At 38.0% G+C, this 27,500-nt stretch overlaps 1 protein-coding gene across 1 annotated transcript; it reads left to right on the top strand.

The window, feature by feature from the left end:
- The first annotated feature begins 22,329 nt into the window (after positions 1 to 22,329).
- On the top strand, positions 22,330 to 26,276 carry LOC119595223 (serine/arginine-rich splicing factor 11-like). The gene is made up of 3 exons (XM_037944389.1): positions 22,330 to 22,492; positions 24,670 to 24,768; positions 25,684 to 26,276. The coding sequence occupies exons 1-3, from the start codon at positions 22,330 to 22,332 to the stop codon at positions 26,274 to 26,276; spliced, it is 855 nt and encodes a 284-aa protein (XP_037800317.1).
- The last annotated feature ends 1,224 nt before the right edge of the window (positions 26,277 to 27,500 follow it).

Raw genomic sequence — 27,500 nt, 5'->3', positions numbered from 1 at the left:
TTCGAGGGTTCGATGTCACCGACCGCCGCGTTGTTTCCCTTAGGCAAGGAACTCACCCGATTGCCTGCCTAGCCACTGCGGGGACCAAGTCAGCCCAAGTCAGTGCCGGGTAAATAGTATATGGGCCCCCCCCCCCCCCCCTGAAAAGGAAAGGGAAAAGAAAAAAAAAGGGAAAAAAAAAAAAAAAACAACGGGCGGAAGGCCAATGGCAAACCACGCTCTAAATGCCAAGAAACAATCATGGAAGCACATGATCGTCAAGGCCCGCGGTGTCGAACGGTTAGAGCGTCGACTCAAGGACTGTTCACGATCGGCAATCTGACTTCAGGGTTCGAGTCACAGACCGCCGTCGTTGTTTCCCTTGGGCAAAGGGCACTGCACCTCGGTTGCACTGCCTAGCACTGGGGGCTAATAAGCCAGCTCAAGTCAGTGCTGGTTCGAGCCGGATGGAGTGGAGAGAATGATTACCAAAAGGTAACACCGCACTCTGTGGAAAGGAACTGGGGACCCTACCACGTACTCACTCCAAGAGCCATCACCGTGGAAACTGGCGCAATTGAGTATATTTACTTGTGACCACGCGGCTCAGACAGAAAACCTACCGTAAATTGATGATGAGATGTATTGTATGTATGTATGTATGTATGTATGTGGCGTGTGTGGTGTGGGTGAGTGGTGTGTGTGTGTGTGTGTGTGTGTGTGTGTGTGTGTATGTATGTAGTATGGTTATGTAGTATGTGGATGTTTATATATGTCGTATGTATGTGTATGTATATATACTATATAGTAATATATATATATATATATATATATATATATATATATTATATATATATATATATATATTCAGTATTTAACGGTAGGTTCATGTCTGAGCCGCCGTTCGGTCACAGTATGATACTATGTAGTTTTCATGTTGTGATGCTCTTGGAGTGAGTACGTGGTAGGGTCCCCAGTTCCTTTCCACGGAGAGTGCCGGTGTACCTTATTTAGGTAATCATTATCCTCTATTCATACGGGCTTGGGACCAGCACTGACTTGGGTGGGACTGGCTTACCCAGTGCTAGGTAGGCAATCAAGGTGAAGTCCTTGACCAAGGGAACAACGCGCCGGTCGGTGACCTCGAACCCTGAAAACTCAGATGCAATCGTGACAGTTCTTGAGTCCGATGCTCTAACCATTCGGCCCACCGCGGCCTTGGTGATCAGGGCTTCCTGATTTTTTCGTGGCAATTTTAGAGCGGTGGTTTGCCATGCCTTCCGCCCGTTTTTTTTTTTTTTTTTTTTTTTTTTTTTTTCCGCGTCACCATCTCTATTTACCTGGACGGACATGGTTGGCTTGGCCACCCAGTGGCTAGGCCAGGCAACGAGGTAAAGTTCCTTGCCCAAGGGGAAAAAGTGGCCGAGCCGGTGACTCGAACCCTCGAACTCTAGATTGCCGTCGTGACAGTCTTGCAGTCCGACGCTCTAACCATTCGGCCACCGGCGTCCCCATTAATATATAATTATATATATATATATATATATATATATATTTAATATACATATATATATATATATATATATATATATATAATATATAATATATATATATATATATACCCGGCCGCGATGACCGAGGGTTTAGAGCATCGGACTCACGACTGTCACGACGGCAATCTGAGTTCGAGGGTCGAGTCCACCGGCCGGCCGCGTTGTTCCCTTGGGCAAGGAACTTCACCGCGATGCTGCCAAGCGCTGGGTGGCCAAGCCAGCCCAAATCAGTAACGCGTCACAGAAAACTGGGTAAATAGAGATGTGACTCGATTAAAACACTGGGCGGAGGTCAACGGCCACCACGGGCCTCTCTCTCTCTCTCCTCTATCTATATATATACGATAATATTTATATCATCATCATTTAACGGTAGGTCATGCTGAGCCGCCGTGGTCACAGCATGATACTCAATTGCCAGGTTTTCACGTGGTGTGCTCTTGAGGAGTACGTGGTAGGGTCCCCAGTTCCTTTCCACGGAGAGTCGAGTGTATACCTTTTTAGGTAACATTCTCTCTTCATTTTATCGGGCGCTTGGGGACCAGCACTGACTTGAGCTGGGCTTGCCACCCAGGGCTGAGGCACGGGCAATCGAGGTGAAGTTCCTGCCCAAGGGAAACAATGCGGCGTGTCGGTGACTCGAACCTCGAACTCAGCTTGCAGTCGTGACCAGTCTTGAGTCCGACGCTCTAAACCATTCGACCACCGCAGCCTTGACGCTCATGGTGATTCCATGATTTTTCTTGGCAATTTAGAGCGGTGGTTGCATTGCCTTCCGGCCCGGTGTTTATTTTATCGAGTTCCCATCTCTATTACCGCACTGACTTGGCTGATTGTCCCACAGGTTTAGGTAGGCAATGAGGTGAAAGTTCCTGCTAAGGGAAACAACTCGGCGGTCGGTGACTCGAACCTTCGAACTCGATTGCCGTCGTGCAGTCTGAGTCCGACGCTCTAAACATTCGGCCACCGCGGCCCCCATTTATATATATATTATATATATATATATATATATATATATTATAGATATATCATATATATTATATATTATATAATATATATATATACATATCTTCTTCTTTTAACGTAGTCATGTCGAGCCGCCGTGTCACAGCAGGATACTTAATTGTAGTTTTCATGTTGTGGATGCCTCTTGGATAGTGAGGACGTGGTTGGGTCCCCAGTTCCTTTCCACGGAGAGTGCCGGTTGGTTACCTTTTAGGTTAATCATTCTCTTCTTTATCGGGCTTGGGACCAGCGCTTGACTTGGGCTTGGCTTAAGCCACCCAGTGGCTAGGTAGGCAATCAAGGTGAAGTTCCTTGCCCAAGGGCAAACAAACGCGGCGGGTTCGGTGATTCGAACCCTCGAATTCAGATTGCCGTCGTGACACCACCGCGGCCTTGACGATCATGGGCTTCCATGATTTTTACTTAGCAATTTAGAGCGGTGGTTTGCCATTGCCTTCCGCCCGGTGCTTTTTTTTTTTTTTTTTTTTTTTTTTTTATCGAGTCAACATCTCTATTTTACCGGCACAGACTTGAGCTGGCTTGGCCACCCAGTGGGTCTAGGCAGGCAATCGAGTGAAGGTTCCTTGCCCAAGGGAAACCAACGCAGCGGTCGGTTGACTCGAACCTCGACTCAGATTGCCGCGTGAACAGTCTTGAGTCCGACGCTCTAACCATTCGGCACACGGCTCCACATATATATATATAATTATATATATATATATATATATAATATAGATATATATATTATATATATTATATATATGAAACATGACACCTACCTTAAAAGAAGAAGATATATATAATATCTATATTATATATTATATATATATATATATATATATATATATATATATATATATATATTATATATAAGACCAACAAACACAGCCATAGACCATGACAAACATGCAAGCACAGTTACAGACGTATGAATGAAATGGCAAGAGACTGTTTCCACCGCGTGAAATCTGCCAGAGTGTATGACTGAGTGTGGTTCACGTGCCCTGCAAGAGATGCAACACAAGAACCGCACGAGCTGACTGGTCATGTCAGTGTCAGCAATACGTAGCAAGACCCGATGTACACTTCACACCTCCGTCCAAGTAGCTGCCTTCTCCTTGGGCAGGACGCAGATGCAGCCCGGCTTTCTCTTTTCGCACAGGAACAAACATCCGTCCTCGAAGGGGAACCGCCGCATAAAGGACACGCCGTAAGGCAGAGGGCCACAGAGAGAAACAGCAGACAGCCAAGCGCACCACAGGTCCAGCTCCACTACATCGTCCTTCACCCGGGGACACGGGGGTCTCTTGGGTGGGTATCATATCTGTCTTCAAGAATTAAACCAGCAAGCTAAGCCCCTTTTCACTGAAACCACCCAAGTTCCATCTCCGTCTCGCTCACATATGGTGACGTGGTGCTCTAATATCTCGGTTACTTCAATATTCTGGTGGCATGCGGTGGCCAACTAGCTTACAATCTGGCGAAGTGGTGCTCCCAAACTCAGTGGTCGCTTACATCTTGATGGCACAGCGTTGTAAGAACCTCACAACGCAGAACGCATATTCGCCTACCACCTCGCTCCGCGACAGCTGTTGCCGATCCACGCGAAGTGCACTCCCCGCCTCTTTAACGCCCAGCCATCGCTAACACCCTCTTCGATCCACGCCTACCCGCACCATGTCTGTCATACTACTTCGTGCTGACCACCAAGCCTTTGCTACCTCCTGGACGAAGTCGCTGAGATGTATCTCGCACTCTACGCCGCCACACTCGCCAATCCGGTTCACCTGCTCGTAATTCTTCGCGAAACAGTTCCGTCAACACAGCCAGATGTCGAAGTCTATCAGCACCAACAATCGTCCCGTTACTACAAAAAGTAAGTGTACCTAGTAGTGCCAGAGTAACTAGTGCCCTCCCTATACCCACACAACCTTGCATTACAAATTGCCTTCTTTCAAAATCAAGTACAGCCATTCTACAAACGCCACCACTACTAACTGCTATTACTACATAACTTCTTGCTGTCAACCATTGTTTTTTTTCAACACAATCACACACTGGATCAAACTTAAGTGACACGCCACACCCTCACTTCACACCTCATTCGCCAGCCCTAACCATCCCGTAAGTGATGTATTGTTAGTATTTTTCTGTTCTGTTATAATTTTTATCCTCAGATCGCACAATTTAGCATATATCATTTCTCTCAGAAAACAAATGAAGTACCTTCAAGTTAATTAAATTATTGGTATGTTGGTGCTCTCATCATATTATTCATTGTTTATTTGTGTCCGAATTAATGGAAATTTCTTCTTGCGATTGTTATATCTGTGTATACACTATATCGTTCTTTATATCACTGTTATTCATACTTGCCGTGCTAATTGCGCTAGTTCACACATAGATTTCGATCACTGACTATCTCTTATTTACCTACCTGCCCACTTTACTCGGAAATTCCACCTAAGAATTGCGTATTTACCATGTGCATTCTTAGATTGGTAAACCCTAATACTGAACCCAATCTCTTTACGACGTCCTCTCGAAGTTTGATATCTGTCCCTCAGTAATGCTGGATTTTATGATCTTTAGTTAAGGTTTGGTGAATAGTACTGATGGGAAGTATCTCCAGTTCAAAACAATGGGCAAAACAAAAAAATTTGAGACACCATGCTTTCTATAGGCTTACCGGTTACAATCCCACAATTTAATTATTTAAGCCCGGTCATGGCCGTAAAACGAAAGGAACCCTAGACGGCCCGCCGAAAACGAAATTACGCTCATACGATTAAGCGCCGAGACGCGCACTGTTTGATTTTCCGCAAGTTAATTTTAGCCCGGCTCATGACCGTAAACGAAGGACTCGGCGCCCGCCCACACACTTACGCTTCATACGATTGAAGCGCCGAGACGCCGCACTGTTAGAATTAAGTTCAGGCCCAGCTGCTATGTGTTCGAAGATATGTACTTGCCTAATTTTACCCAAAAATATGGAATTCTTATTCAATTAATTTTTCTCTCTTCAGTATGATGGTACTTATTGAACTCGCTAATCCTGACAATCCAAGCAATTAACACATTACTTTGACAGCCCTTCTTATGACAAAACTGTCCTTAGTATGCTCTCATTTTCTCGCCATTTAGTAAGGTGATTGACAAAAACATTATCATCCTCCTCCTTAGCCCCTTTACTGACCTGGGTACACTTATATCAGCTTTGAAGACGATTGACCCTTCCCGCTACTGAATGTCTGCACCTCGGTGCGAAACCTCTGCCACACCCGATACCTGGCAGCGACGGTTTCTTAGCGATCTTCGGATCACCAGGAGAACCACATGTAGGACACAAACGAACATCTAACGCAATCGTTTCAAAGAGTTACAGTCGGGCTCGAGGACGAGCCTTGGGTGGGGCCGAGCGATGTCAACAAACGTAGCAAGACCTGAAATGTACATTCACACCTCCGTCCAAGTAGCTGCCTTCTCCTTGGGCAGGACGCAGATTTCTCTTTCGCACAGGAACAAACATCCGTACTCGAAGGGAAACAGGCCCGCATAAAAGGACACGTCGTAAGGCAGAGAGACACAGAGAGACACAGCAGGACTAGCCCAAGCCACACAGGGTCCAGCTCCACCACTTCGTCCTCAACCCGGGGACACGGGGGTCTCTTGGGGCGTCTCATGTCTGCTTCAAGAATAAACCAGCAAGCTAGCCCTATTTTTCACTGGACCCACCCAAGTCCATCTCTCGTCTCGCTCACATCTGGTGACGCGGTCCTAATCTCTCGTGTCACTATATTCTGGTGGCAAAGCGGTGGCCACCGGCTTACATCTGGCGAAGTGGTGCTCCCAACTTCACGTGTCGCATACAGTAAGGTCGCAATCCCGGGGCGTCTCTCTGTACCGGCGCTTGGTGTGATGGGGGTCTCCGCATCAGCAGTGGGCAAAACAGGGAACACAACATATTAATTCCTATTCGTGCATTCATATTGTAATCATAATTTGTTAAGTAAACGGAATTAGAGAGAGACTCTCCGGTCCGGTCCCTCGACTTGCGGGCAATGGGTAGCCATAGGTCGGGGCTATTCAATTAATCATGAGCCAAAAGTCCAGTTTAGACAAGTCCCAATACGTGACGATAATAAGTTAACTGCAACGCATGAAAACAAAAAACCACCAAGCTGAGTGCGCTCAATGTTGCTTCCACATGCTTATTTTTTTTTTTATTATTCATTTCATATTAATCGAGGATACACACTTCAAGAATTCATCGCCAGGACATTCATTTCATTTAATTATATATTTTCCTCCTCGAGCTGGGACTGCTACAACACTCAGGTCCAGATCGAACCGCGGGCAGGCCGATAACCAATACGAAACAATTAATAAAAAGAGACGTGATAAATAAAAAAGGGGGTGGAGGGAAGGTAACGTGTGAAAGGGAAAGAAGTAAGTAGATTAATAGAAGGGGGGCGGCACCCCTTGCATGTCATTCTTTGCTTCTGTTATCATCATCGGAGGGGAAGGAGGCTAGTGTTAGGATATGTGAACTCAAGAACGTATTTGTGATTTTATTTTATACTGGGAAAGCAAGTGAACAGGGATTATTTTTGTGATTAATATTTAACGAAGAACAAATGAGGTTATATATATATATATATATATATATATATATATATATAATATATATATATAATACTATATATATTATATATATATTATATATATATATATATATATATATATATATATAATATTAATATATATTCTATATATTATATATATATATATATATATATATATATATATATATATATATATATACAAGTACTTTTTATGGATTTTATTTTTGTTGTTTTGTATTTTATTTTTGCTTTAGCGATTGAACAAATGAACTAGAACAAAAAGTTTATTTGGTTTTACTTATTTCTACTTTTTAGTTGATTTTATTTTATGTATCTTTATTTTGTTTTTAAGTAGATGTAGCAGAAACATAGAAATGACATGGCGAACGAAGTGGATGATGAAGGAGAAAAGAAAGTAGAAGGTAGAGGGTGACGATGATGCGGTGAAATGGGCGGGATAAAAGGGGATGGAATCTCTGGATATCTTGCTGTGGAACCGGATCAGTGTATACGTTTTCATCTGTTGGGGAATTGACTGCTTTGGGTCTGACTTTCAAAGAGAGAGGGGACGAAAGGAGGGCATAACATAAAAGAGAGGGTGTAAATAAAATAATATGATATAATATAGGTGAAGAGTGATGCGACAAAACAGTAGAAAAAACAACAACGAAACAGCAAATGACTAGCAGTAAACGAAAAGGTGCAAACGAAACGAACGAAAAAAAAGAAGTAACAAAATGACTGAAAATTGAGAAACTAATGCATAACTGGAAGCTGGTTAGGTTGGGGTATGACAGGGACATAACAAAACGTGCAATGAAACAATGAGGATTTTTTTTTCCGTAGAACATCTCCATCTTGCTCGCCCTCTGACTCGCGTGTCTGTCATATGCAATTGCACGAGTGCACTCCCGTAATCACAGGCAATCGAGTCAGAGTTCGTAGAAAGTTTGTAAGATGTTCAGTCCTTGAAATCTTCTCCTCCGATGGTCGCTCTATTTGCCATGGATGTTAAAGTGCTGTGCGGTGTGGATTAGCCAATCCTTTGGGGATGCTGAGGGTGACTTCTGGTTTTATTTATTTTTATACTTATTTTTGTTTTTTTATAGCCTTGAACATGGAAATATGGCGAGATGGTTATAGCTCAAGTGTTACATGGGTGCGTACGTGGGAGGAGGTGTTATGTTTTGTATGAGTGTGAGTGTTCTGGGCCACTAGGTGTGGTTTGTGCGTGTGTTTGTGTATTTGTCTATGATGTTGTTGTAGTGTTCGTCTTCTTGTTCGCGTAGTCGGGCCCAGGTGTTTTAGCTCGTCTGTGTATGCGTGTGCTAAGTGGTTCTATGCTGCATGTTCTGTGTAGTGTTTCTGAAGGAATTAAGTCTAATATTGTTGCGTCGTGTATCCAGAGTACAGCCTTGTTCTGTACTGATTGCATTTTGAGTTTTTGTGATGTAGATATTGCAACCAGTGGGACAGGTGTGGATTCAAGAATAGGTCTGACAGTTGTTTTGTAGAGTTTGAGCTTTGTTTGTGGTGTGCAGCATGAGAAGCGCCTGAGTTTGGTGAGTGTTGCGTGTGCTTGTGCGATTCGCTGTGTGACCTGTGATATGAAGCCCGTGGTCGTGAAGTGAAAACCAAGAATGTGTCCTCTGTTTGTGTATGGGATGTTGGTGTTGTTAGTTGTGATGGGTTGTGCGGTTTTGCGGGTTTTGTGCATGAATTTGAATTTGTTGTTGTTTGTCTGTATTTTCCAATGGTGCTCAAAGGTGTTAATGTTCTGTATAGCTCTTTCTGTTGTTCGTTCATGATGTGTTGTGTTTAGGGGGGTGTGAGATTATCTTTTGGGACATGTTTGCATAGGAAAAATTTTTTGCTGAAAGGTGTGGTTGTGGCAGATTGGCGTGTACAGGTAAAGGGTTGGCAATAAAACGTTTCCCCTTGGTATCCACTTTTTTGGGTGGAGGGGGCGCCCGGGTGTGAGCCCAGGCGATTGTGGCAGTCCTGGGGCCCCAGGAAGCTGATGGGGCCGTGTGAGATGTGTAGGGAGTTGTATTTCTTAGTTGTTTTTGATTTGTGTGCCAGACCTTTAAAAGGCCCGCTGATCTCTAGAGTGAGTTGATCTGGTGCTGTTAGGAGACCGGGGGCGATCCCCTCGTAAGCGGGGGCGAAGCGTCTGGGTCCCCCTGTGTGGGCGAAAGCCGTATTGTCTACTGTTGTTTTGTTTTGTTTCGAGGGTGTGAGATCTTCTTTTATTAGCCTCCCTACAGTTTCCCGGAACCCCAGCAATGAAGGGGCGGTAATTCCCACCTCTTGCTGATTTCCCCGCTTCGGAATGAGGGTGAGGGTGGCGTGTTTCTTTTTTGGGAAAATACCCTGAACCAGTCCCGCATTAAGTTTGGGCGAAACCTGGGATCTTTGGGGGTGGCAGAGTTCTATATGTTTTGTTTTTTGTTTTGCCCTGGGTTTGGTTTGATGGTTTTAAATTTTTTTCTGGCGTAAAGGTGTGGAGAGGGGATTTTCTCGGGAGAGTTTAGTCTAATGATGTTTTCTGGAACTTATTTTTCTGTTTGGTGTAGGTAGGGTTTCCCTGGGTCTCTGTGGTTTGGGGTCAATCGGCGTTCTGGGTGGGGGAGATTTGGAAATTTGTTGCAGTTTTTCCCCCGTGGAAATCCATCCCTCCCGAGTCCCCCTTCTTCTGGGGTGCGGGTACAAGTATGTGGGTCTGTTTGTTCGCCCCCTGGCTTTTTGAAGGAGCCCCCGAATTTTTTGGGGTCTTTAGTTTTTTGCAGTTCTACTAGTGTTTCCCATGTGCTTTTTCTTTTAAAAATTTCGTGTTTTTTATTTGCTTCGGAGTTCTCGTATTGTTGCCCCCAACCACGTGTTGCTGAAGGTTGTGGGTGCCTGTATTGTGTTTTAAGAAATTTTCAGCCCGGGTTTTTTCGTAGTAGGGATTTTTTTGTATGTTTTTGGGGTGGGGCCCTCCCGGGGGCCCGTCTGTATGTCTGGTCCAATGTTCAGGTGGGTGTTTTTTGTGTGTGTGGGTTGGCCCCCGAGTCAAATTTCCTGTGTGTCTTCAAGGCTTGTTTGAAGCCCCCCCCAGGTTGGATGTTTGAAGATTTCGGGGGTTTTGGGTTTCAATCATGATAGGGTTTTTTGATAGGTTAGGATACCGGGAAAAGGGGCGGGTTGATTCGTCTGTTTATAAATGGGGGGGTAGGTGTGCTCTTTTTTTGCAGGGACTTTTTAGGTGTTGTTGCGGTTATGGGGAAGTATTTGGGTTTTTGTGGACCGAGGTTTCAGTCTGCCCTTTTTGTATGTATGAGGCCAGCCTTTCCTAGTTGTTGGGGGTGGTTGAGCCCTGGTTTGCTTAAGGTCTCCCCCTGTATATTTGTTTTTTTTGCCCCAGGCTGCAGGATGTCGGTTCAGGTATGTGTCACGTGGTGAGGGTTTTGTTGCCATATGAAGGGTCCTTTAGTGGTTTTTTTTCGATGCCAAGAATTGGAGGGAAGTTTTTGATTTGGTTGGATGTTTTTTTGATGCTATACTACCCTCGCTTGTTTTGTGACTTTTGGGAAATAGACGGTATGGTAATCTTTAGTGGGTTAGCGTTTTTGACCCCTGGCGTTTTGGGTGGGTCTGTTTTTGTGGGATTGCAGAGTTCGTTTTTGGGGTTTTCCCGTGTAAGACGTTGTGTTTATGATGGGGAGGCGGAGTTAGTGTGTTAAGTACCTGTTACTATTTTTTTGGGTTTTGGCGTCAAAGAGGGGTCATTGGGTATTTTGCGTATGTTGTCGAGTATTCAAACATGGGTTTTTCATTTTTACGTTCCTTCCCTAGGTGTATAGTATTTTTTTAGCTAAAAACCCTGTTGTGAGCTCGCTTTTTTTTATTTCTGCCAATTTCTTCTTTTTTCCCCGAGTAAATGTATTTTTGGGTTTTTTTTGAGAAAAATCGATTTGGGAGAAGGGGGTCCAACAGTGCCGGGCTCTGTGGGGGGTCAAATCGGGGGGTTTTTCATGGGGGAGATTTGGGAAATTCTGTTTCCATATCTCGTCGAGGCGGGCCCAACCTTCGCGTCTCGGGGAAGCTCTTTAAATTTTTTTTGACAGGAGTGGGGGGCGGGGGATAGGGGGGGTGTGGGGGACCCCTTGGGGATCTCGCGGTGGCTGTTTTTGGGGGAACAAGGTATCTGTTTTTGGGGTGTATAGGGGTGGTTTGGGGTGGGGGGGGGTCTTCATAGTTGTTTTTCCGGGACGTCAGAATAACCCCCTTGGGTGGAGATAGTGTTGGAGACTTTGCGGGGGGGTATGACGTTAAATGCCCAGGATGGCCCCCCCCCAGATAAGTCGGGGTAGTTGGTTCCCTGGCCTCTTTGGCATGGGCCCGAAACCCTTTCTCGGGGGAATTAGATTCTGCAAGGGGGCGGCGGGAGTCAATCTGATTCTTTGAGAGTCTTTTTGGAAGGGCCAAAGTGGATGGGGGGTTGGGTTTTTTTGTGGCGCTTTTTTAAAATGTCCTGGGAATTTGTTTAATAAAGGGGTTTTTCCAGGGGGGGGGGGGAGTCCCTGGATCGTTTTTGTGGGGCCTTTTGGCCATCCCTTTAAAGGCCTACTTTTTTCTTTTTTTCTCTTTCTTTTTTTTTTCATACATTTCTTTGCCTTTTTTCGTACGGGGCACTTTTGGGCAAACTGCGGGTCACCACCGCATTTGAGGCTTTTCTTGGTTGCTTTGCGCCCCCTGTCGAATTGTGTGCGAACCCTTTCAACCCTGTGCTCTTTTTTCCCCCTTTGCATGTTATTTTAGGGTCCCTAACCGTAGCAGTTCATACACTGCCTGAGTGGGGTGAAGCGCTCATATTTTATTTTCCAAGGGGCGACAAAGAGGTTGAAAAAGGGAAAAACCCTTTTCTTTGATGTTCTTACGGTCTGGTGGGCTGAAAAGCGGACTTTCAATGGGAGGAGTCTTCATGACATACACGTTTTCGCCCGGGACGGGGGCAGCTGCCATGATCTGTCGGCAATGGTGATGGTTCGCTGACCACGTGTTTGCAAGTTTCCGAAGATAGGGTGACTTAGCCCTTCATGTCAGGGGGGGCACGGATGAATCCCCGGTTTTTAAGCAATCGATTGTCTTGAGGGGAAAAATTCTTTTGGGGTGTTCGTCGTCTCGTAATGGGAAAAATATCCCTTTAGGTTGGTAGTACCGAAGTACATGATAGCATCAAAAAGAGCTTTTGGGGAGGGGGTCCCCCCGGTTAGGGCTGGGGGGCCCCTTGGGCGTGATCTTAAATTGACCATTTTTTCCCCGGGAGGTTGAGAATGGGGGGTGTAGGTGTTAGGGGAGATGGGAAAGCTAGAAGATTAGAGTCCTAACTCTCGAATGAAAGGGAATTTTTTTTGATAAAACCCACCCGAAAACCCCCCTGGGGGCGTTTTCCAGCAACTAAGGGCGGGGGTTTATGTGGTGGGTTACTCCCTTTTGCAAACCTTGCTACAAAGGGACAGTAGGTAGAGCGCACCACCCAGACGAATACATAAATCCCAGGGGGGTTTACGTAGGTCCAATGGCCCCAAAAAAGGGAAGGAGTTAGTAGGAGGGAGAGCACCCCTACATGTCACCTCAGATGCTGGGCCTCACTATACAGGTTTTCCCTGTGATAGAGAGTGCTGGGGGTCTGAGGAGAGGTGTTTATCCCGTGTTCCCGTCAATAGGCAAAAAGGGAAAAAAACGCTGAGGGCAATGAAATGCAAATATTCTTAGAAAACAGAGTTCATTTGCTAGATATTTACGTTAATAGAGAGGTAAAATAGCAAGAAGGGATCGCGGTGGCGATTGAGGCCCCGGTACACCAGGTAGCTCGTGACACTTTGATTTAACAATTTGTTATTATAGTGGCTCTCTTCTTCTTTTTAACGGTAGGTTCATGTATGAGCCGCCGTGGTCACAGCATGATACTTAATTGTAGTTTTTCATGTTGTGATGCTCTTGGAGTGAGTACGTGCTACGGTCCCCAGTTCCTTGCCACGGAGAGTGCCGGTGGTACCTTTTAGGTAATCATTCTCTCTATTTATCCGGGGTTGGGACCAGCTCTTGACTTGGGCTGGATTGGTCACCCAGTGGCTAGGTAGGGAATCAAAGGGGAAGTTCCTTGCCCAAGGAACAACGCGACGGTCGGTGACTCGAACCTCGAATTCAGATTGCCGTGTGACAGTCTTGAGTCCGACGCTCTAAAACCCTTCGGCCACCGCGGCCCCCCTATATATATATATATATATATATATATAAAATTTTATATATATATATATATCTATATATAAATATATATATATACATATATATACTTTTATATATATATATATTAAAATATTATATTATATATATGTGTGTGTGTGTGTGTGTGTGTGTGTGTGTGTGTGTGTGTGTGGGTGTGTGTGTGTGTGGTGTGTGTGTGTGTGTGTGTGTGTATGTATGTATGTATGTATGTATGTGTTATATCTATATATATATATTATATATATATATCTATATATATATATATATAAACATATATATTAATATATGTAAATGAAAAAAAAATTATATATACACATACTTATATACATATATATATGTACACACAAATATATATGTGTATATGCACAGCACACGCACACGCACACACGCACGCACGCGCACACGCACACACACACAATTACAAATATGCCATGGATTAGTAAAGGTAGAATCACACATATACCTGTAGACAAATGAAAAAAAGGTACGAATGAGAAGGAATTTTTTCAACACATAATCGAAACTGGTTAATACCTATCTTGCATTGTGAAGATAGTCTTTCTCATTCATACCTTTTCTAAAATATTCAAAAGTGGTGAATCAACACTTTTTATGCTGTCCAGTGTGGTCCGTATCTTTCCTTTGTCTCATTCATCTGTACTTTCTTTCTGTTTGTGAACAATTTGACAAATATAAATATAACGACAAGAAAGCATCTAAAAAAAATCATCATCATCATCATCATCATCATCATCATCATCATCAATAAATAAAAAATCTTGATCTGCATCTTCGTTATTAGTCACATGTCATATTGTTACGAAAATAATATGCTAGCCAACATTTTTTGGGAAGCAGAAACCATTTTTCAAATTTCTAGTAATATTCTTCTGTTGATATTAATCTCTGACTTTATTTAAAACTTCAAAAATTTGAATATATGGAATGGGTATATTATTAATTTAGTAATTTCCATTTGTTTTATGTGTGTTTTGATAGCGCGTAGAGTGTCAGATTAACAATGGGAGTTTTTGAGCACTGTATATGCATCTATGTGAAAATTTCATTGTAAAGATGTTTGGGTAGATTTACTGTTTTAAAATGTTTCTCGTGTGAAGATACTCGATTTCAAGCGTAGACTTTTCCAGGCTTGCTTAAGCATTTTGGCCTGAGAGTTTTTGCTTTTCTTGGCCTGGGAGTTCTTGCTTTTCTTGGCCGAGAGTTCTTGCATTTTTTGGGCCTGGGAGTTCTTTCTTTTCTTGGTCCGGGGTTCTGCTTTTCTTGGCCTGGGAGTTCTTGCTTTCTTGGCCTGGGAGTTCTTGTTTTTTCTTGGCCGGGGAGATCTTGCTTTTTGGCCTGGGAGTTCTTGTTTTTCTTGGCCCTGGAGTTCTTGCTTTTCTTGGCCGGGAGTTCTTGCTTTCTGGCCGGGGAGTTCTTTGCCTTTTTTTTGGCCTGGGAGTTCTTTGCTTTCTTGGCCTGGGAGTTTTTGCTTTTTCTTGGCCTTGGGTTCTTGTTTTTCTTGGCCTGGGATTTCTTGCTTTTTTTTGGGCCTGAGAGTTCTTGCTTTCTTGGCCTTGCAGTTCTTGCTTTTCTTGGCCTGGGAGTTCTTGCTTTTTTTGGCCGGGGAGTTCTTGCTTTTCTTGGCCGGGGAGTTCTTGCTTTTCTGGGCCTCGGACTTCTTGTAATTCCTGGCCTCAGAGAAAGAATTTCTTGACCAATCCGACCTTGCTTAAAACGCTCTCTAATTGATATCCTCTTTGGACTGATAAAGTGAAATGCTTTTAGTATCTTTTCATTAGCTTTTGTTCTTGTTTTTTGTTTCTGTAATTAAGTATATATAAAAGATACATTAAGAATTCATATTTTTTCATTTATTTTGCGACACGATGGGACGTTTCATATTTTGTTTTTATGATAAATTATGAATAAAATTTTTGGTTCTGATAATGAGTATTTCTTGATAACGATCTTCAGCAATTTGTGAATCAAATTAAATTAAAAGCCATTCAGGTTGTGGTCAAAGGTTACTTATTAATACCTACAACACATCTATTATTTGGTTTTACTCAATATTTCCCGTGATCTAATTCACTTAATCACCTTGAATATTTCTTCAAGCCATTGTATAAATCTGACATTCTTAAAAAAAAAAAAAAAAAAAAAAAAAAAAAAAAAAAAAAAAAAAAAAAACTAATGATTTTTACTCAAGGTAGTTTGCCGAAAGATTTTAAAGCACATTGGCACATCCTTATTTCAAGACCAAACATTAACAAGGTCAGTGTATTGTAAGATCTTAATCCTCAACTCAACTGTCATGGATTAAAAGGGTAAAAAAAAAAAAAAAAAAAAAAATTGGATGAACTGATAATGTTTCTTGGTTGTAACTTTTATTCTACATATTCACACTCAAGTTTCACGCTTTTGCAGAAGAACAGATAGTTCATAGATAATTCTTGGAAATTTGGTTTTAAAGAAATCTAAAAAATGTCTTTTTGTTATAAAATATACCTGTTACAGTGGTGTTCACAAATCTGTTCCCAAACTTGATAAATTCCTCCTTTATTATAGAGCAAGGTAATTAATGTGAACTTTCTACCATACCATAAGCTGTTAAAAATAAATAAATAATAAAAAGGTACCGAGAATTCTCAAAAATCTGTTGCTATTGTAAAAAACCTTAATTTTACTCTCCCTGTAATGATTTGTCAGATATCACATAAGTCTCCATTGTTCTCTGGAAACCAATTTCTCAACTATAATCAAGGTTATTAAAACAATAAGGTATATATAATATATTTTATACATTTGACATACTCCCTGGAAACAAAGCCTCAAAACCCAAAAAAACCTATGATAACCTTTTCCAAACAGCATTCAACAATGCAAGTGAGGGAAATACGTGACTTTTTTGCTCGTTCCATTGACCTTGCATTCCTAAGCACTCTCTTTTTCCCGACCTTAAACAAACCTCTTCGTGAAAAAGGCGTTTTTGAACATTTTATCGGCAAATGCAATCCAATGTTTTTGACACTGTGGGCACTTGTATTTCTTTGTGAGACACGTCCAGCTGCATGCCCTTGTATATACGCTATATGTAGCGAGACTGCTCTAAACGTAAAGACTGGATGAGATGACGGGAAATCTTCTCCCAAGAATGATACAAATGTGATAGAATTTGTGAATTTTCCAAACAGCAAATATGATACAATGTAGATGGATTCATGAGGGCACTTTATAAGTAGAATAATTTATGATTTATGAACATTAAAAATATCTCACTTTTAATAAACAATTAAGTACTATTAATACATAAAAAAAACCTCCCGTAAAGATCTGAATGCAAGACCCTAATTGCATCAATTTGCAAATTGCACTTCAATTGACTACACATACAAACACTCTTACCAAATTAGCACTTTCATTCTCATTTCAGTTGAACTTGACATCAACAAGGAAATTATATTTTGTCATGGAACTTTCACAGATGCTTTGCTACCTCTTTGTACAACTGATATACATAATATACATTAATACGCACATAAATATATATATGCACATTTGTCTGTTTTCCATTTGTTTTTGCACATGTGTATTATGTATGCATGGATATATGACTATAGGCATATTTATATGAATATGTGTATGTATGTATGTATGTATTTATGTATGTATATATTTATGTATATATTTATGTGTATATTTATGTATATATGCATGTATATATGTATGTATATTATATATATATATATATTATATATATATATTTTTAATATAATATATATTTATTGTGTGTATATATATAATTATGTATATATATTTTAATGTATATGTATAATATATTAATATATATATATATATATATATATATATTATATATATAATTATATTTTATATATATATACATATACATATACATATACATATATACAATACATATACACTATATGCATATATGCATTATACATATATACATATATACATATATACATATAACATACATACATACATATATATATATATATAATATATATAAAATATATATATATATATATTATATATATATATTATATATATATAATATATATATGGATGTTTGATGTATGCTTGCATATATGCATATACATTAACCCCTACATATATATACACATAATTAAAATAAATGGCTTTATGGCAACTTAATGTCACGTGCCCTCTCATAATTAGTGTCACTGTCATAATATTTCAACAATAAAATTTAAATCATCAAACCTGAGAATATCCAGAACTTGCACACAAACCCCACAATATATACTTTGGGTGCTTACATAACCAAATGACATACGCTGCATGCGTTCTAAGTGCTAATGTGCCAAGAGACTAAGTAACTTCTTTAATCTTTTGGGTGAGGTAATGGTTGATGTATCTTTATACAATTATTAACTCACTTGGACCATTGTTTTGGCTAGAAAAACACCTTGAGGCTAAGTGTGCTCTCCTTAAAACAAAACGAGATTTCCTTCATGAGTGTTTCTCGAGGCCCAGAATTCCACGTCGAGTTCTGACTGGTCCTGCGAACATTCAACCGAGCCCTTCGGCGATGGCGTCCTGCGAGCTCCAAGCACGAAACGCCCCGTAAGATCAGTCCACCGTCCCATTCTCTATGGGCTCTTGCTTCAGCTTGAGCTCGTCTCTTGTGATGTCCTTCATTATGACGTCCTCCTCGTCCAGGTCAACACAGCTACAAGGGGCTTGATGACGCACTTGATTTGATTGAGAGCTTTTTGGTAGACGTTGTTATCCTCCTGTTGTTTACGGAAGGGGAAGAAAGGGGGATGGCAACTTTATTAGGTAACGAATCAGAAGAAATTTTAGAACAGAGGTGTGTCCATAAACATGTCTGCATAATACTTTCACAATAAAAAAAAAAAAAGAAAGAGAAGGAAAAAAAGGAAAGAAAGAAAGAAAAAAAATACACAGTTGAATTTTCCCGGATGATGAAGTAAAAATCTGAGCAATTTTGTGTCTATATTGCTATTGTAACTGGTCTACTAAAAAGCAAAAGTAGCCAAGAGGTAAAGCTAGCTAAACCATGGAAATTTGCAAAAAAAAAAGTGAAAGTTCATATACAGTATCTGGGTACAGTTGAAAGACTCAACCAAAAGAAAACTGACTACTTGGTAACTTTACCCATCTCCACTGCACCCACAACAAATTGACAACAATTGGGGGGGTGTGGGTTTGTAAGCATGAATGACCCATAGGTAACTGACCTTTGGGCCCCTCCCCAAAACAAATCCACTGTGACCAAACCCCAATTTCATGATAATGTACAAGTGATATTAATTCCCCCCCCCGTTGTCCATGAGTTCTTGCCACAAGCCAGGATTAACCAGCACTTGAAGAAATCATTGCTATCTAAGAAGAGAGGGAAGCCAAATGATTGGAGTGAGTCAATCACTAAAATGGGACACATTATCAAAGCAAGCTGGTCTGGCATACTGTTAACAGGCTCTTCAATTTGGGTAAACTCTGAAAAAGAAACAAAATTTAACCTCTTACAGCCAGGCATGCCTATAGACTCATGAAAGACCAACTCTTCATGATGGTAGGCTTTTGGCAGCATGACTCATTATAACGAGTCGAGCGGAATTTTTCCCCTACATGTAGCAGACTTCCTTTGGGCCCAAAAATGACACCCAGAGATTTCGGGTACCATCATTGTAGGTTAAAGGAAACTAAAAGCAAAATGAAAAGAAAAGAAAAGAAAAGAAAAGAAAAAAAAAGAATGAAGGGCTTTACAAAAACCCTTTGCAGCGTCAGGGGTGTACTAAATAACAACATTCCCCTGTGAAAGTTTAAAAATAACCTAGACTTCGTGCTACCCAAATCATATGCAAATCTGAAGGTACTATATCATATATTTCCTGTTTTCCCCCATCATGTATATCATACATACAAGGCATTATAATTGCAGAATATTTTTTAAAAAAAGAAAATAAAAAAATTAAAATAAAAAATAATAATATAATAATAATAAAAAAAAAAAATACCAATATTAAAATAGCTTTCTAAAGTTCTTCCCCCTTGTTTTCAGACTAAAATTTGGGCACTCTTGATTTCTTTATTAGCTTACAAACCCTTCATAAGCCTTTTTAGATTCATCTTTGCTGAACACTAAAAGATATAAACATCTATGGGAAAACTAATATGTTATAAATTTTACAAAAACCCAAATAAATACCCCATTCCATCCCCAAATCTATCAAAAAAAAATTACAGGTATACATTATAACCCCCACAAAAAGACAGTCTGCGATATCCCAAAGGGTACCTAATCTACAAACCAGTTCATTTTACATCGGCAAAGAACCAATCAAACCTTACAAATTTCCCTTCTGCAGCCCCTTTAAATTTTCTCTTCTGTCTGCGCGTGCTTCTCCGCTTCCCACTGCTGAATCATTTGCCCTGCGACTAAAGAGCCGCCATACTTGAAACCCCTAGAAATATGTTAATTTCAGTTTTTAATATCATTCGGTGCAAAAATATCCATTATATTTTATTAAAATATAATTTTTTATGTATATATATGTATATATTTTTATATATTATTACATTATATATATATATATATATATATTATTATATATATTATTTTTATATTATATATATACATTTATTATTTATAAAATTTTTAAATATATATATGTAATATATTTTATTTATATTTCTTTTAATATATTTTTAATAATCTATATTATTATTATCTATATACTAAATTTTTATATATCTTATTATTTTATGTCCATATTATATATCTCTTTAAAATATATTTTCCCCATCTTTTTTTCCTTATATTTTTTATATATTACTATTCTTCAATCTCTCTATATTTATAATTAATATTATATTTTATTATTCTTTATACTTTTATATTACATATATTAAATTTTAAAAATTTTATATTATATTATATATATTTGGATATTCTTGCACCCAAAAATATTGAACTAAATTAACAATTTCTCAGGGGGTTGTCAGTATGGCGGCTCATTTTTCGACTCGCAAAATGATTCAGCGTGGGAAAAATCGGGAATGCCGCAGCAACGAAAAGAAATTTAAGGGGCTGCAGAAAGGGCTTAGAAGTGTTTGTATTGGGTTTTTTCCTTCGTAAAATGAACCCTGGGTTTTTGTAGATTCAGGGACCTTGTGGGGGAAACTAAAAAAAAAAAACAGCAGACCTTTTTTTTTGTGGGTGTTAAAATTTTCCTTAATTTTTTTTTTAAACATTGGTGTGGGTAGGGGGATCGTTTGGGTTTTTGTAATTCTATAAAAATATTATGTTTTTCCTTTATATCTGTTTTAACTTTCATGTCGCAAAAATAATCTAAAAAAGGGTTATGATAAATGTATAACTTAAAAAATAAAGTGCCAATTTTAGTCTGAAACATGGAGGAGAACTTTTAAAAGCTATTGTAATATTGTGTTTTTCTTTTTTATTATTATTATTATTATTTTATTATTTTTTTAAATTATTTTGTTCTTTTTAAAAAAATATTCTAGAAATTTTTTTATAATGCCTTTTTTGAAATGATATACATGAGGGGGGAAAACAGGAAAAAATGATATAGTCCTTCAGATTTGCATATTTTTGGGGAGCCGAATTTTAGGTTTTATTAATTTTCACGGGGTAAATGTTTTTATTTAGACACCCCGGGACCTCTAAGGTTTTGTAAACCCCTTTTCATTTCTTTTTTTTTTTTTCTTTTCTTTTTTTTTTTTTTCTTTTTGCTTTTTTTTTTCCTTTAACCCTACAATGTGGTCCAAAAAATCTCTGGGTGCCCCTTTTGGCCAGGAAGTCTGCTACATGTTTTGGAAAATTCCCCGCCGACTCGTTATAATGATCATGCTGCCAAAAGCCCATACCCATAATAAAAGATTTTGGCCCTTTCATGGGGCTTGGGCATCCCTGGCTGTAAGGGGTTTTAATATTTTTTTTTCTTTTCTTCGGGTTTCCCCAAAATTGAGACCCTTGTTAACAGTATGCCAGAACCAGTTTTTGGGGGGGGGGGAAAATTGTGCCCCCTTTTAGTGTTTTGACTCACCCCAAACCCCTTTTGGCTTGCCTCTTTTTCTTAATAGCAATAAATTTTCTTAAAGTGCTGGTTAACCCCTGGCTTGGGGCGAACTCATGGACAACGGGGGAGGGAATTAAAAATCATTGTACATTATCAAAAATTTTTTGGTTTGGTCATCAGTGGGAGTGTTTTGGGGAGGGGCCCAAGGTCATTTTACCTACTGGTCATTCATGCTTCAAACACACCCCCCCAATTGTGTAAATTTGTTGGGGGTGCAGGGGGGTTTGGGTAAAGTTACCAAGTAGTCATTTTTTTTTTTGGTTGATTCTTTCAACTGTCCCCCGTTTACGGGATATAAACCCTTTCACTTTTTTTTTTGAAAATTTTCCCCTGGTTTAAGCTAGCATTACCTCTTGGCAAATTTTGCTTTTTAGAAACCCATTCCCATGGGGCAATATAAAACCAAAATTTGCCCCAATATTTCCCCCCTCACCCAGGAAATTCAACTGGGGATTTTTTTTCTTTCTTTTTTTCCCCTTTTTTTTCCTTCTCTTTCTTTTTTTTTTTTTTTTTGTGAAAATATTATGCCGACATGTTTTTGGACACCCTTCTTTTCTACAATTTTTCTGATTCAGTACCTAAAAAAGTTTTCCCTCCCCCTTTCTTTCCCCCCTTCCCTAAACAAAAGGTATAACAAAGTCTACCAAAAAGCCCTCAATCAAAACAAGGGGCGTCTCAAGCCCCTTGTACTGGTGGGGACCTGGACGAAAGGGGAAAGCCCTAATGAAGGGCATCACAAAAACTCAAGCTGAAACGAGCCCCTAAGAAAGGCCCGGGGGAATGATCTTCAGGGCTGTTTCTGCTTGGGGCTCGCAAAGGGCGCCATCGCCCAATGCTCGGTTTTTAATGTTTTGCATACCGCCCCCAGAACTCGACCCTGGAATTTCGGGCCTCGAGAAACACTCTTTAAAGGAAAACCCCGTGTTGGGGTTTTTAAAGGGGAGCAAAAATTTGGGCCCCAAAGGTGTTTTTTTTTAGCCAAAAAAATTTGGGCCCCAAGTTAATAATTGTATAAAAATACTCACCCCTTACCTCAAACCCCAAAAATTGAAAAGGGTTTCTTAAATCTTTGGCACCTTTTTCACTTAGAAATGCATGCAGCGATGTCTTTGGGTTTTTAAACACCAATTTTTATTTGTGGATTTTTTGGGGCAATTCTGGGTATTCCGGTTTTTATGTTTTAATTTTATTTTTGAAATATTTATGACCGTGCCTAATTATGAAGGGCAGTGACATTAAATTGCCAAAAAAGCCATTTTTTTTAATTATGTTTTATATATATGTAAAAGAGTTAAAAGTATTGCTATATCAAACATACATCCCAAAAATCCATAAAAATTTTATATATATATAATATATATATTATATATATATATATATATTTATTTTATTTATATATATTATATAAAGTATGTTGTATTATAAAATGTATATATGTTATTGTATTATTTTATATGGGTATTGCCTATATGGTTTTTATGTATATGTATATAGGGATATTTAATGTATTTTATATCTATTATATATTATATAATATATTTTTCTATTAAAACTTTATATTAAAATATTATAATTTATAAAACATTAAACACCTACATAACAACATATCCCTACCTCACCTACATATATAATATATATATATATATATTTATATATATATATAATTTTATATTTTAAAATTATATATATATATATAATATAAAAATATAAAATACATATAAAATCCCTATTAAATTTTATAATTTTATTTACTATATTCCTATTTTAAAATATATAAAAAATATATAGATTATAATTTTTATATATATATTATTATATCCCTATACCTTTTACAAAATATATACATATATTATATATTACCCACAATAAAAATTTTATATTATCATATATATATATATATTTTATAATATATATATATAATATAATTTTATTTTATATATATACACAATAAATAAATTTTATATATATATATATTTTATATATATTTAAAATATATATGAAATATATTATATATATGTATACATATTTATATACATACCTATTTCATGAATATAACATACAAAATTTTAAAAATATGAAATATACATACATATATCCCTACTATATACATGCATATATACCATAATTAAAACATAAATATATACATAAAAATATACATACTAATTTCATACATACATACTACACATATTTATATAAATAAAGCCTATAGTCCTATATCCCTGCATCAACTACCCCTGTGCAAAAAAAAATGGAAAACCCGACAAATTTGCCTTTTATATTTTTTGTGCTATTAATGTATATTATTTTCAGTTGTACAAAAAGGTGCAAAACATCTGTGAAAATTCCATGACAAAATATAATTTTTCCCTTTTTGATTCAAATTCCCCTTTTAAAAGGAAAAGAAAGTGCAATTTTTTTTTAAGGGGTGTTTGTATTTGTCCTTTTGAAGTGCAACTTTTGCTATTTATGCAATTGGGGCTTGGGATTCCGATCTTTACAAAGGGGGGTTGATTTTTTTGTATTAATTTGTCTTATTTAAAATTTTTTACTTAAAAATGAGATCATCTTTACAGTTCATAAAACATAAAATTTTTCTACTTATAAAGTGGGCCCCCATGGGCCCTCTACATTTTATCATTATTTGCTTTTTGGAAAAATTTACAAATTCTATCACATTTGTATCTTCTTGGAGAAATTTTCCCGTCATCTCTCCAGTCTTTACTTTTGCATCTCGCTAAAAAAAAAAATAGCTTTTTACAATGGGGATGGCAGCTTGGGCCCTGTCTCACAAAAAAATACAAATGGCCCCACATGTCAAAAACATTGGGTTCATTTGCCGATTAAATTTTTTAAAAAGCCTTGTTTTACGAAAAGGTTTTTTTAAGGTCCGGGGAAAAGAGGTTTTTCTTTTGGAAGGGAAAGGGCAATGGGAAAGAGCAAAAAAATCACTTTTTCCCTCACTTGCATTTGTTTAAATGCTGTTTGGAAAAAGGGTTTTCAAAGGGTTTTTTTGGGTTTTAGGCCCTTTTTTTCCCCCGGAGTAAAATTTTACATGTTATATTATTATATAAAACCTTTTTGTATTATAACCCTTTATTATAGTTAAAAATTGGCTTCCAGAGAACAATGGAGACTTAAAGTTGATATCTGACAAATTCATTACAGGGAGAGTAGAATTAAGGGTTTTTTACAATAGGCAACAGATATTGAGAATTCTCGGTACCTTTTTATTTATTTATTTATTTTAACAGCTTATGGTATTGGTAGCAGTTCACATTAATTAACTGGCTCTATAATAAAGGAGGAAATTATCAAGTTTAGGAACAGATTTTGGAAAACCACTGTAACAGGTATATTTGTATAACAAAAAGACTTTTTTTAGTTTTCTTTAAAATCCAATTCCAAAAATTTATCTATGAACTATCTGGTTCTTCTGCAAAAGCGTTGAAAACTTGAGTGTGAATATGTAGAATAAAAGTTACAACCAAGAAACATTATCATTTTCATCCAATTTTTTTTTTTTTTTTTTTTTTTTACCCTTTTAATCCATGCATTGAGTTGAGGATTAAGATCTTAAATACACTGACCTTGTTAATGTTTGGTCTTGTAATAATGGATGTGCCAATGTGCTTTGAAATCTTTCTGCAAACTCCACCTTGAGTACAAATCATAGTTTTTTTTTTTTTTTTTTTTTTTTTTTTTTTTTTTTTTTTTTTTTTTTTAAAAAAATGTCAGATTTATACAATGGCTGAAGAATTTTAAAGGGTGATTTAAGTAAATTAGATCACAGGTAATATTGAGTAAAACAAAATATAGATGTGTTGTAGGTATTAATAAAGTAACCTTTGACCACAACCTGAATGGTTTTTAAAATTTAATTTTGATTCACAAATTGCTGAAGATCGTTATCAAAGAAATACTCATTATCAGAACCAAAATTTTATTCATAATTTATCATAAAAACAAATATGAAAACGTCCCCATCGTGTGCAGAAATATAATAAAGAATATGAATTCTTTAATGTATCTTTTTATATAATACTTAATTACAGAAAACAAAAAACAAGAACAAAAGCAAAATGAAAGATACTAAAAGCATTTCACTTGATCAGTCCAAAGAGGATATTTAATTAGAGAGCGTTTTAAGCAAGGGCGGATTGGTCAAGAATTCTTGCTCTGAGGCCAGGAATTACAAGAAGTCCGAGGGCCCAAAAAACAAGAAACTCCAGGCCAAGAAAAGCAAGAACTCCCGCCAAAAAAAGCAAGAACTCCCCGGCCCAAAAAGCAAGAACTCCAGGCCCAAAAAAGCAAAAACTCCCGGCCAAGAAAGCAAGAACTCCAGGGCCAAGAAAAGCAAGAACTCCCAGGCCAAAAAGCAAGAACTCCCAGGCCAAGAAAGCAAGAACTCCCAGGCCAAGAAAAGCAAGAAATCCCGGGCCAAAAAAAGCAAGAACTCCCAGGCCAAGAAAAGCAAGAACTCCCAAAACCCAAAAAAAGCAAGAACTCCCAGGCCAAGAAAAGCAAGAACTCCCAGGCCAAGAAAAGCAAGAACCCCGGACCAAAAAAAAGCAAGAACTCCCAGGCCAAGAAATGCAAGAACTCTCGGCCAGAAAAACAAGAACTCCCAAAGGGCCCAAAAAAAGCAAGAACTCTCAGGCCAAGAAATGCTTAAGCAAGCTGGAAAGTCTACGCTTGAACTCGAGTATCTTCCACGAGAAACATTTTAAATCAGTAAATCTACCCAAAAACATCTTTAAACAATGAATATTTTCACATAGATGCATATACAGTGTTTCCAAAAACATCCCATTGTTAACTCTGACACTCTACGCGCTATAAAAACACACATAAAACAAATGGAAATTACTAAATTAATAATATACCCATTCCAATATTCAAATTTATAAAGTTTTAAATAAAGTCAGAGTTATAATATCAACAGAAGAATATTACTAAAAATTTTAAAAAAAAATGGTTTCTGTTTCCCAAAGAAATGTTGGCTAGCATTTATTTTCGTAACAATATGACATGTGACTAATAACGAAGATGCAGATCAAGATTTTTATTTATTTATTTTATGATTGATGATGATGATGATGATGATGATATGATGATGATGATTTTTTTTAGATGCTTTCTTTTTCGTTTATATTTATATTTGTCAAATTGTCATCAATCAGAAAGAAAGTACAGATGAATGAGACAAAGGAAAGATTATCGGGACCACACTGTGACAGCATAAAACGTGTTGATTCACCCACTTTTGAATATTGTAGAAAAGGTATGAATGAAAAAGACTATCTTCACAATACAAGATTGGTATTTAACCAGTTTCGTTATGTGTTGAAAAATATTCCTTCTCATTCGTACCTTTTTTACATTTGTCTACCCGTATATGTGTGATTCTACCTTGACTAATCCATTTGGGACTATTTGTAATTGTGTGTGTGTGCGTGGCGCGTGCGTGCGTGTGTGCGTGTGGTGTGCGTGCGCATATACACATATATATTTGTGTGTACATATATATATGTATATAAGTAGTGTATATATAATTTTTTTTTCATTACTATATTATATATATATATATATATATATATATATATATATATATATAATATATATAATATATATATACACATACATACTACATACAACAACAACACACACAAAAACACACACACACACACACACACACACACACACACACACACACACACACAAACACACACACCCCACACACACATATATATTATATATATATATATAAAATATATGTATATATATGTTATATATTATATATAAAATTTTATATATATATATATATATATATATATATTAAAATATATAATATATATAAAATTTTATATTGGGGGCCGCGGTGGCCCAATGTTAGAGGTCGGACTCAAGACTGTCCACGGCAATCTGAATTTTCCCCCGAGGGGTTCTTTTCC

Source organism: Penaeus monodon, chromosome 35, assembly GCF_015228065.2.
Source record: "Penaeus monodon isolate SGIC_2016 chromosome 35, NSTDA_Pmon_1, whole genome shotgun sequence".
Lineage (NCBI taxonomy): Eukaryota > Metazoa > Arthropoda > Malacostraca > Decapoda > Penaeidae > Penaeus > Penaeus monodon.
This window is presented reverse-complemented; position numbering and strand designations above follow the sequence as displayed.

Coding starts and splice junctions, on each gene's coding strand:
- LOC119595223 (XM_037944389.1), top strand. CDS start 22,330: ATGATCTTCAGGGCTGTTTCTGCTTGGGGCTCGCAAAGGGCGCCATCG. Junction 22,493..24,669: donor GTTGGGGTTTTTAAAGGGGA/GCAAAAATTTGG, acceptor ATTGGCTTCCAG/AGAACAATGGAGACTTAAAG. Junction 24,769..25,683: donor ACAGATATTGAGAATTCTCG/GTACCTTTTTAT, acceptor ATATTTAATTAG/AGAGCGTTTTAAGCAAGGGC.